The 12,620-nt window shown below is 42.1% G+C and overlaps 1 protein-coding gene across 1 annotated transcript; it reads left to right on the top strand.

The window, feature by feature from the left end:
* Positions 1-4,435: 4,435 nt before the first annotated feature.
* ATMIN (ATM interactor) lies at positions 4,436-10,241 on the top strand (the record flags this gene model as incomplete). The annotated part of the gene is given in 3 exon segments (XM_014589384.2): positions 4,436-4,561; positions 5,283-5,482; positions 6,494-10,241. Coding segments are annotated over 3 exon segments (2,136 nt in total), but the record flags the coding sequence as incomplete, so codon positions are not given.
* Between the last annotated feature and the right edge of the window lie 2,379 nt (positions 10,242-12,620).

Raw genomic sequence — 12,620 nt, 5'->3', positions numbered from 1 at the left:
AGGCTAGGAACAGATAAAAGGCAACATCTCCCTGGAATATAAACTGGCTTAGAGGGCTTGATAATGGTCAGATAAAGGATTTGAGTGTCTTATATAATATTCTCACCACCATCTGCTCAAACACAGTCATATTCTTTTTCTCTCACTGATGACACCAGATAGAAAAATCAAGAGTTAATTTAAAGCACTTCATAAAAAGACAAAACAGTAAATAAATTAGTGAATAAAATGCATTTGGTGATGAGGGACAGTGTCAGCTGTCAAAGCAAGCAGAAGCCAGTGTTTTACAAAAGCCATATTTCTTTTTTCTTTTGGAGAGGTTTTTGCTATAGGGCATGTGCGCTTGACAGAAAGAGAGAGACAGAAAGCGAGAAATCACCCCTCCAGGGGCATAGCCACACCACAATCCCTTCTCCTCCATTCTCCTCTCAGGATCTTAGGCACACACGCACCCAGCGTGAGTTTAAGCCACCGGGTCCAGGACTTGAAACGTGGTCGACGACATAGGAGTCCAGCGACATAGCCATTATGCCAACTGCTGGTCACAATAAAAAAATGTTTTTTGTTTTTTGGTTTTTGTTTTTTTTTAAGGCACATTTTAATCAGACTTTCCCAAAGAGAATATTAAAGTATCTTAGTCACCCCTTACACAAGGTGGGTACATTCCAAGACCCCAGTGGATGCTTGAAACCCTGAAGAGTACTGAACCTTAAGTACAGTTTTTGTTTGTTTTATCTGATAACCTGATGACTACTAAGGAGAAGGTGTTGTATATACATAGCGTGGTATGCTGGACAACTGGTTGGTCGTGTTGCCGGCAGGACTGAGTAGGATAGCCCAAGTGCACAATTTAAAACTTATGAGTTATTTTTGGCATTTTCCATTTAGTACTGTTGGACCAAGGTTGACCACAGGTCATTGGAATTTCAGAAAGCAAAACCGTGGATAAGAGGAAACTATTGTACTAGTTTAGATTAGCTTATGGGCATTAAAATCATTGGTAAAACAAAAGAATGAATGAAAACCTCCATAGCAAATAACATCTTATAATGTGATAACACTGCTCTGAACTCCTTACATGTGCCAACCAAATCCCCACAAAGGCTCTAAATAGGCAGTTTATTATGCCCATTTTACAGAGGAAAAAAAGCAAGTTTGATTTGCTCAAGGTCCAGTAAAGGGGTGAGGTAGAGAATGTGAACCACAGCAGTCTGATTCTAGAGTGCAGAGGCTTAATTTACAACTGTACCAGTGGCTCTGGCCACTACTGGGTTCAGCCAGGGAGAATATACAACCAAATATGGATTCTTAGTCCTTACCAAGACCAGACATAGCTATTTTTTGAGTGTCTCAAGTGATTTTCACAGCACCAGGGTGGAGAATCACTGCCCTCACGGACTACTCTGCACATAGCATGCAGTTTGCTTTCTTCATTAAGCAGGAAGACAACGCCAAGAGGAATATAAAATAGTTTCTGCCCATAAGAAATTTAATTGAGAGACAGAAACTACAGGAAAAACATGATGGCATTGAAGATAGCTAAAATTAGGAGCCATCCTGGAAGTCAGAGACAGCAGGTGTGTACCGAGCACACCGTCTGTACTGGGCATCATACTCTGAGCCTCAGGTAGTCCTGAGAGTTCTGAATTATCTCGATTTTATTTTATTTATGTTTTCTAAAGTTTATTTCTGCAGCAGTGAAACAGAAATACAGGCACCCCAACAGGGTCCTGACGTGATCTATCCCACCTTCGGCCAACCTGACATCATGGGTGTGTATGTGCCCGTTGTACTCAGGGAGGTCGCCAGATGTAAACCCCAGATCTTCCCATGTGGGTCAGCTTGCAGAGCTTTGCATTGTACTATGCCACCATCTACTCCCTTATAGTTTTTTTTTTTAAGAGATAGGTTCTCACTGTGTTTCTCAGTCTGGCCTTGAACTTGTGATCCTCCCACCTCAGCATCCCAAGTAACTGGGATTATAGGTGTGTACCAGCACACCTAGATGTCTCAGTTTCAGAACTAGTAAACTGGTTCTAAGAGGTTAAATTCCTTGTCTGAGTTCGCACCACTAATCAGTAGTAGAAACAGCTTTACAAACAGGTCTCTAACGCCATGTGTTCCCTCCAATATTGCCTTTATTCTGAAGGGAGCCAAGAGGCTGCAAGACTCAAATTAGGTCTTCAGAGAAGTCGTCCAAGAATGGATATAGTGGGTGGGAAGTCGTTGCTGTAGTGGGAAGAGCGCTAGGCTGCTAGGGCGGTGCATGAAAAGGGGACATAAATAGATACTGCCATAACGGTAGATTGGAGGCATAGAATTTGGGCTGTATTTTGCATGCCTTTTTATAAAGGAGTGACATACATATGCTTTTTCTAGGATGTCAGCTTTTTGGAGACCATTTAAATAGTCCAAATGAATCTGAATACCTAGATGGTATAGTACAGGACTCTCAGTGATGGACCAGTGTTGGAAACATGGAGGAGGAACTGACTGAGTCTGGTATCAACAAAAGATGGATTATGTAGTTTCCGAATAAGCCAATAAAAGCTTCTATTCCCCTCTAAATTTAGAGTGGACACAGACTCAGAAAGATCATCGTGCTTCTCTTGAGACCCAGTGGGAAAGACAGGGAAGGAGTTTCAGCAAAGCAGTTATTCATTTCTCACTCCTCTGGGTATACACTGATGGTAGAGAAGGAGGTGGGTGGCTTCCAGAAGTAGCGAGCCTTTTCTCAGCCAATGCTAGGGGAGAACTTGTAGGTGTTGCAGCCACAGCTGAGGCCTGCTGCTTCTGGTGACCTGTAGAGAGTTCCATCACCTCCACATCCTGTATAAAGGGCCAGCTGAGGGGTAGACAAGATTCATAATGGAAGTCACCGGGGAGCTTATATGGGCTCTGGGGCAAGACAGAACACCTCAAGCTATATTGTTTTAACCCCAGCTAGAAAGTCTTTAAAGTCCTTTAAGTCCCTTAAAGGGTTGGGGCCAGCAGGTATTTTAGGTGTGGGGTTAAGTCATGGGACATGGCCGACTGTGATTTGAGTCCCAGACCCTACAGCTTGAAAACCACACTCGACATGTGTGCATGCATGCCCAAAATCCCGGAGGAGAATGAAGGAAAAGGAACTACAGTATGGCCATCCCCCCATGGAGGATGATTTCTCACTTTCCCTCACTCTGGCAATTGTGTACACCCTATAGCAAACATTGGGGGGGGGAAAAATAGTTACTAGGATTAAGTGAGTTGATGCATTTAAAGTGTTTAGAACCCAACCTATAGTAAAAGCTATGTCAATACTGGCCACTGTGATGACTATTAAATTTCAAACAGCATGATACCTGTATCAAACTACGTGTAAAAGTGTAAAAGTAGTGCTGACTAGCTACTGAGTGAGGTAGTACTGGGTCACAAACAAAGGTTTCCTCAGAGGTTTAGGGATGCTCTCTCACACACCCCAATTTTCCCCCATCTCACCAGTGAGGACAATAACCCTATAACAATTTAAAGGAAAAAACAAAGACCAAAGGTGGTACCCAATTCTTGAGGAAGTGCAGAGATTTTTTTTTTTTTTTAAGGTTTTTGCCTTTAAAAGGTTTCTCATGCTCTTGGTGGAGAAATGCAGAGTGCGACAGTATAAGGGAAAGTGAGAAATCACCCCCCACCACCACCCCCGGGAGATGGCCATGCCTCTCCTCTATTCTCTTCCTTGGATTTTTGGCGATGTGCACACAAACCCCCAATGTGACTTTCAAGTCACCAGGTCCAGGACTTGAACTGTGGTTGGCCATGTGGGAGTCTAGCACCTTAATCACCATGCCACCTGCTGGCTCTAATAAGGACAAAGATTTTATGTTTAGAAGCAAGAGTTTTAGAACTGGCTTTGTGGCCTGGTGCTTAAGTGATCGAATCCCATATGGCTAACTGCACAATTTGAATCCTAGCCCTGGTGGCTTGAAGAACACATAGAATGAATTTGTGTGAGTGCCCAAAAATCACAACAGGAAGGAAAAATAGAGGAGAAGGAGTTGCAATATGACCATGTCCCAGTTGAGAGGTGCTTTCTCCTTCTCCTCCCTCTCTCTGTCTCTCTCTGGCAATTGCACATGCCTTCCGGCAAATTTAAAAAAAAAAAAAAAAAAAAGTTTTAAAGGAGGTAAGATCTTAAATAATACAGTTTTTATGGGCTAATAGATAAAAAATAAGATTTATTGAGCTATAATTCATATACTATAAAATTTACTCATTTTAAGTAAATAATTCAGTTTTTTTTCAGTAGACTTACAGTTGTACAACCATCACAGTCTTATTTAGTACATTTTCATTATTCTAAAAAGATCCCTTATGCCTGTTTTCAATCATTCCGTTTCCATCTCCAGTCTGTGGTACTTTTTTTTTTTTTCTTCAAATAATTAAAGTAATTTTCCTTTTGCAGGATGGCATAGTCAATCCAACAATAAGAAAAGATTTGAAGACTGTACCGAAATTCTACTGTTGTCCAATTGAAGGATGTCCTAGGGGCCCTGACAGACCATTTTCTCAATTTTCTCTCGTAAAACAGGTAATTTACTTGTCTTGAGTATATTTCTCTGAAGATGAAATACAGTTGGTATAAACCTGGTGTGCATTCTCACTACTTACTGAGCATAAGTAAAAACTGTGCAGAAATTCTGCTGACTGTGAGAACAGACACCCAAGTCTCTGTCCCAGCCATGAAAACCTGAGTGTGGTGTGATGCAGTAGAAGGTGGTGCAGCTTGATCTGGAGGAATTGGGCCCAGAAGTGAGCTCAGAGAGGAGTGCAGTAGACCACCTCAGCAAGGAATGAGAACACGTGCTGGTGGCCCTCCAGGGAATCTCTACACTTCCAAAGGCAGAGAGCAGTGCCATGTGAGTCCAGGAAAACTTGAGAAGCAGCTCTCTTAAGAGGACAGAGGGGCTTAATGACAGGAAAGAAGTGCTTCGGGCCTAGAAGAGCTGGGCATCTGCACTGTTTCCCCGAGGGTCTGCTGGAGGGTGTCCTGAGGAGAGCGTTCAAAGACATTTTTATGTCTGTGGAACTTACTTGTAGATCAAACCCTAAAAGCTGGGTACTAGGTGTTTATTTTAATGCAGTCGCCCCACTTTCACAGAAGAGAACACAAGGCTTATGATAAACTGCATTTTCCCTGCTTCTGCTAGCTTTTACTTTCTTATCATTTGGACCACTATTTTACACCTGTCAGTTCATCGTTCATTAGAGGATGTTGCTGTTTCTCACTGCAGTCCCTGTGTCCTTCCTAGCACTTCATGAAAATGCACGCTGAGAAGAAGCATAAGTGCAGCAAGTGCAGCAACTCGTACGGCACGGAGTGGGACCTGCGGAGGCACGCAGAGGACTGCGGCAAGACCTTCCAGTGCACGTGTGGCTGTCCCTATGCCAGCAGGACGGCACTGCAGTCTCACATCTACCGAACGGGCCACGAGATCCCCGCAGAGCATAGGTCAGGGGAGAGAAGTGGTGGCATGAAAGTCAGTAGCTGTCAAGTAAAACTCCTGGAGAGCTGGCAGTGCAGGGAAGGAAAATGGGAAGGTGGAGCAAACACACAGCAGGAAGAGGGGAGTTTTTGGCAGTGGCGGCAGAACTGGCAAAGAACCGATGTCTGAGCTGAAATCTAGACCCTGTTAGTCTTTTTTCTTTCTGCCAACTCTCTTCAAAGGTCCCTTATTATTCCCATTGAAAAATTTCAACTTCCAGCATTTTCTAATAGAGGGGTATTAAATTGCTGGAGAGTAAGTTTTGTCATGAAACATACTTTATTTTAAAGGTCCAATTTGTATTTTGATATAATTGCTTCCTGCTTCAGAAATGATAAAAACTGCATTTTAGAAATCTTCTCAGCTTCTGGGGCTGGCTTCATGGCCTACTCGTTAGGGAAACCAGATCCTACATGGTGGATCCCATGGGATCCTGGACCTGCCAGCTTGAGAAACACACCATTCACACATGCATGCATACCCAGAATCCTGAAAGGAGGGAGAAATGGAGAAGGGATTACAGCATGATCATTTGCCATGGGGGGGATCTTCCTCTCCCTCTCTCTGTCTCTCTCTGGTGAGCGCATACATTCTCTGGCAAAAATTTAAAATAAATCTTTTAGCTACCTATACTTAGATATCTGTTGGGTTGTCGGAAAAGTCATGATACATTTTTTTCTACATTTTTCTATGCAAAAATGCATCATGACTTTTCCAACAGCCCAATAAGTTGAGTTCTAGTACTTAGAGCTTAAAAAAAAAAAAAAAAAGAAAGAAAGAATATGTATGCTTGCTTCATGCCTGTTTGGATGTTTTTGAACATCCAACTGCAAATGTAGGGACATCTTTCCCTGCTTGAATCTGACCTATACGGTGGGTGTGGGAAATAGCATTTATGCATGAGTGAAGATACAATTCATGGTGAAGAAAGCTGCATTTTAAAATTGTTTCTCTCTTTTTGTTGTCATTGTTTTCAGGGATCCACCTAGTAAAAAAAGGAAAATGGAAAACTGCCTGCAAAACCAGAAGTTATCTAGTAAGACCATTGAATCATTGAGCCACCAGCCAGCCCCTAGAGCAGATACCCAAGAGCTGGGAACTTCAGAAATCAAGCTAGTAGCTTCTTTTGAAGACTCTTGCGGCTCTAATGTCAGAAAGCCAACTCATACAACACCTCCAAGATACCCTCAAAAGTTGCTTTTACCAAAGCCCAAAGTGGCTCTGGTTAAGCTACCCATTATGCAGTTTTCTCCGGTGCCTGTCTTTGTGCCTACAGCTGACTCCCCGGCCCAGCCTGTGGTGCTAGGTGTTGATCAGGGCTCTGCCACAGGTGCCCTGCACTTACTGCCCCTGTCAGTAGGAACCTTGATCCTCGGCCTAGACTCCGAGGCTTGCCCCCCTAAGGAGAGCCTTTCTCTCTCAAAAATTATAAACCCTGTTGCTGTGGAGCCAGTCAGCACAGGTGTTCAAGTGAACTTGGGTAAAACTCCATCTCATCCTTTACCAGAAATCGGAAACACATGTCAGAAGAACAGCATTTCTTCCATCAACGTGCAGACAGATCTGTCTTACGCCTCTCAGAACTTTACCCCTTCTGTGCCGTGGGCTGGCTCCGATTCCTCTGTGTCGTCTTGTTCTCAGACCGATCTGTCATTTGACTCTCAAGTGTCCCTCCCCATTAGTGTACACACCCAGACGTTTTTGCCCAGCTCCAAGGTAACTTCATCCATAGCTGCTCAGACTGATGTATTTGTAGCCCCTTGTTTCCAGTCAGGTGGAATCTCCAGAGAAACACAGACCACTGGGATGCAATGTCTAACAGACGGCCACACCCAGATGGACCAGGCCGGGGTGTGTGGTGACATTTTTGAGAGTGTCCATTCATCATATAGTGTTCCCACAGAGAATATTATAGGCAACAGTTTGGTAGAAGAGACGGTAACTCATGGTTTGTTATCTCCAAACGACCCTAAGACGTTACATCAAGACATTGAAAAATCTGCACCAATTATAAATTTCAGTGCGCCAAATAGCATGCTTCCTTCACAGAACATGACAGATAATCAGACCCAAACCATAGATTTACTGAGCGATTTAGAAAACATTTTGTCAAGTAATCTGCCTGGTCAGACATTAGATAATCGTAGTCTTTTATCTGACACAAATCCTGGACCTGACACCCAGCTCCCATCTGGCCCAGCCCAGAATCCTGGAATAGATTTTGATATTGAAGAGTTCTTTTCAGCCTCAAATATCCAGACTCAAACTGAAGAGAGTGAACTTAGCACCATGAACACTGAGCCTGTCTTAGAATCACTGGACATAGAGACTCAAACTGACTTTCTCCTTGCAGACACCTCTGCTCAGTCCTATGGGTGTCGGGGAAATTCGAACTTTTTAGGTCTTGAGATGTTTGACACGCAGACACAGACAGACTTAAACTTCTTTTTGGACAGTAGCCCTCATCTGCCTCTGGGGAGTATCCTGAAACACTCCAGCTTCTCAATGAGTACTGACTCATCTGACACAGAGACCCAAACCGATGGAATCACTGCTGCTAAAAACATACCTGCTCTGGAAAGCAAAGTTCAGCTCAACAGTACAGAAACACAGACCATGAGTTCTGGCTTTGAAACCCTGGGGAGCTTGTTCTTCACCAGCAATGAAACTCAAACAGCAATGGATGACTTTCTACTGGCCGACCTGGCCTGGAACACGATGGAGTCTCAGTTCAGCTCTGTAGAAACCCAGACCTGTGCTGAACTGCACGCGGTATCCAACTTCTAAAAGCTGAGTCTGTGTGGGGCAGCATTTACATTTCCTTCTGGATTTAGAAAATGGGGAGCAGAGACAACAGTATTAATTGAATGTAGTTGATGATGCGGTTACTTAGATTCTTCTTGGTTCTTTGCCTTTTGTACTTGTAAACAGGAAACTTGTGTATAAATGTAAACGTACTATAAAGTATCAGATGTTGACCTGAAAATACTGTTTTGGTGTTGCCTACATTTGCCCTTTCACAACTAGTCTTTCTGTCTTTAAAAAACAGCTGTGAAACCTGTATAGCCATTTAGCTGAAGCCAGGCCTACCAAAAACTAGTGTACAAGCCTTTCAAATATCCAAAACATTTTAGCTGAAGTGTAACATACTTAAATTGCCCCTAAAATATGTTTGATAGTGCGTGTTAGAAATTCCTCTTTCCTGCTGCCACCATCAGATTTCAACAGTAGTGTTTCTGTGGCTTGAGACTCCTCCTGCCTGCAGCTTAATCCGCTCTGACGTCTCTTCTGATTCAAAGACGCTAAGGACAACTACAGCTATCTTTAACTTTTAAAGCAGTTTGCATGTGTGCTCCATGCCATCCCTTCCCTATGTGAGCTGTTGATACCAGCATTAGTGGACAGCACTTTCCTCATGAGGGGTTTGTTGTAAAATTACTGCCTAAAGAAAGCATTTAGTATAGTGATCCTTCTAAATGAGTAAGTCACCCAGACTCTGGGTGCATGGGGTGTAGAATCCTGCCTCTGAGCTCATCCTGGTGTGGCCCATGCTCTCAACGGCAGGCCAGAGCGGGCTCCAGAGCTGCTTCCCAAAGTGCACCCATAGGCTGAAGTGAGTCTTGCCACTCTAATGTTCAAAGAGAAGAAAAACTGGAAAGAGAAAAGGACACCTCCCTCACCCCTAGATTTCGACTAAGCTTGACAGGGCAAGAGTGCAATCGACAGTTACTTTCTGGTGACTACTCCATTCATCACCTCTTGCTTGAATAAGGAAAGACATTGGCCTAGCGAGGATTATCTGCCTCAAGGTGAGCAGTTAGAGTAGATGCATCTAAAATACATTGTGTTTTGTTGCTTTATTATCTTTAAAGAGAGTAACACAGAACAGTTTGCTTCAAAGAAAATGGTTAAAAATCTATTGCATCAATAATCAGGAATTTTGTTTCAAGATGGGAGGCAAGTCAGGTGGGCTTTGGAGTTTTTGTATTTAGGAAATCCTGGATTCTTAATTGTTAGCCACCTTCTAGGCAAGTAAGTCAATGCAGCCTGTATGTTTTGTGGGTTTACCAAAAAATACCCTGTTCTTTCTGTGGGACACACTTCTGCCAGAGGCTAAACCCTCAAAGTAAAACCTAAGAAGGGAACTAATGATTCATTAAAGTAAATTGATGGTGGTGTTACCAATTCCCGTCCCATACACCTGAGGCAGAACTGTTGCTCACAAATACCGCATCCGCCGAAGTAGATGAAAGTTGGCTTTGGTCACAATTGCCTATGAATGTGGATTCCAAAATAAACATAAAGCCTTAACTTAGAATTCCATTGTGTTTTAGAATCATCACTGCCTTAATGTTCCAAGTATATATTTATTTTCTCCTAGTAAAGGAGAAATGCATGTTTACTTATGGCTCTTTGTAAATATAAATGCAGTGATCTGCAGCTATAAAGAAAATGTGTTTCAGTGACTTTTGTTGATTCAGCCAATAGTTACTTACAGAAAAATGAAGCATGTAATATTCATGTATGAGAACTATTTGCCACCAAAACCTCAGTTATTTGAATTGTTCTAAGATTATTTGTAAATGCCGAAATTCAATGATTAAAGAGAAGCTAGAATTCTACCTTTTTGTGAATTCTTCAACCTACTCATAATGTGACTTAATGTTGCCTAAACTTTTCAAACTCATCTTCTGAAAGTCACAAAACATAAAGCTTGGACCCAGTGGTTTGTAGTATTGTCTTCCCTTTGTTCATAAAAATATGCTAACAGTTTTCCTAGAAAAGACAACTTATTGCCACAATTTATATTTCAGTATAGATAAACTATAAATGTCAGGTTTTTTTTTTTTAATTTATTAAAGTGTTTATTTAGCCAATGAGTTGGTTCCAATTAGTGCATTTGCCAAACATGACTACTTGCAGGAAAGCAGATCAGTGCCTGTGCTATGGTTGGCTTGTGTACCCCAAAATTCACATTAACATCTGGTGAGCTTTTGTAACTATGGGAGTGTGGACACTTGGTCCAATTATGAGATCTTTGGGAAGTGATTAGGATAGGACCCCTGAGATAAGACATAAGGCCAGCAGGTGGCATTGTTGTTAAGGTGCTGGACTCACATGGCTGATTGTGATTTGAGTCCTGGACCTGGCAGCTTGCTTTCTCACTCTCTGTATGTGTCTCTCTGGTCAAATTTGGTAATAAATAAAACTAATATTTAAAAAAAAAAAAAGATGAGACACACATGGGCTCAGACGCTGTCTGCCATCTCACCCACCAGCAGGAAGACCCTCCCCAGATTCAACCCCTGGACCTTTGCTCTCAGATTGTGAGTTGATTAAACTTCCGTTCTCTCGAATCATCCATTTTCAGGTGTTGCAGTTAGTAATGATAGAACAGCCTGGAACTGTGTTTCTGAAGTAAAGGGAAAATAGAAAAATTCTTGCAGATGAATCCAAAAGATGCTGAATAAGGTTTAAAGCTACTTTTGATCTGAAGAAAATAATTATCCAATCAAGTGGAGAAGTAACTTCTTATATTAAGAGTGGCAAGAAACAGTTGTTTTCACTGAATCCTTTATGGTTTCAATTTTAGGATGTATTCATTCCAATCCAAATCTCATGAAAATCTGCTATCTAACACTGACTCCAAAGGCCACTTTTTTTCTGCCATAGGGCACGTGTGCTCGCTGGAGAGACAGGCAGTGAGAGGGAAAGTGAGAAATCATCCCCCGGGAGTGATGGCCATGCCACCGGCCCATCTCCATTTTCATCTTGGGCAAGCATGCGCACACACACCAGGCATGAGTTTTAAGGCACCAGGTCAACTCGAACTGCAGTCAGTCATGTCCAGTGACATAACCACTCCACCATCTGCTGGCCCCCCAAAGACCACTTTATATCTGGTATATTTAAAGCCGTGCCACCCAGACCTGCCCTGTGAAGGCCCTTGAAGAGATGGAACATGTAACCTTGGATTTGGGGATATAGCCCTTTGAAGGAAAGTATAATGCACTTTTATTTTCCTTCTGTGTGGGTATCTGTGTTATCATCTGAGGTGTATTGAAATGCCACTGATTAGACAATAGGAGACAACAACATGCCCCTTCATACTCCTGACATCTAAATGACTCCTGCTAAATGACAGGAATTTTAATATAATTTCTTCAGCAGGCTATTGATCAGTAAAATGTTCTTTTGACCAAGATGACATTGTTTTGCAATGTTTAAATCCAAAAGATTTCCATAGTTATTTGAATTGTATTTATTAGCAGATACACTGATACGTTAATTTTATATGCTAGGAGAGAGGCTAAAGAACAAACAGGGCCAGCTGGTGATATGGTGGTTAAGGCGGCTAAATCCCACATGGCAGACTTCAGGGTTCAAGTTCTGGACCTGGCAGCTTGAAAAACACTCTTAGCACATGTGCATGCATGCCCAGATCCCAAGAAGAGAATAGAGAAGGGATTGCAGCATGGCCATCCCCCAGGGGCTACTTTCTTACTCACACTCTGTCTCTCTGGTGAACACACATGCCCTATAGCAAAACAGAAAAAAAAAAAAAAGGAAAAACTAACGGAAAGGGATCTCAAGTTGTCAGCTTTCTCAAATGTTAACATGTGCACCGTGTTTCAAAATAAGAATAACAAATAAGCATGTTTGAAAGGAGCAAGGTCAAACTGAATAAAAGTGGCATTGTCTACATAGAACTTGAGCTGGAAGTCTACTAATATTTACTAATATTCATTCAACAAATTTCAAGAAAAATGCATTTTATATCATCTTACCAATAAGTAACAAAACTTTGCTCCAAATTCACAAATTCCAAAATAGTGAGGGTTAGCCTATGAGAAACTTACTGCTATGGTCCTCCATTATCTTTTGGTACTTTATATTATAGGATATAAGGCTGCAAGAAAAATATGTCATGACTTTTCCAATAACCCAATCTATTGCCTCAACATGAACAAAGACTTTTTGGCCTAAAGAGGTGTGCTTATTAGCTTGGTAGGTATATACAAGACTTTGTTCCAAGCTTGGCTTTACCTCACAGCTTGCTGTTTGTAGCTTTTTACTCTCTGTCTGGTGACCCCTGCTTTTTCC

This window comes from Tupaia chinensis, unplaced genomic scaffold (genome assembly GCF_000334495.1).
Source record: "Tupaia chinensis unplaced genomic scaffold, TupChi_1.0 Scaffold000355_1, whole genome shotgun sequence".
Taxonomy (NCBI): Eukaryota; Metazoa; Chordata; class Mammalia; order Scandentia; family Tupaiidae; genus Tupaia; species Tupaia belangeri.
This window is presented reverse-complemented; position numbering and strand designations above follow the sequence as displayed.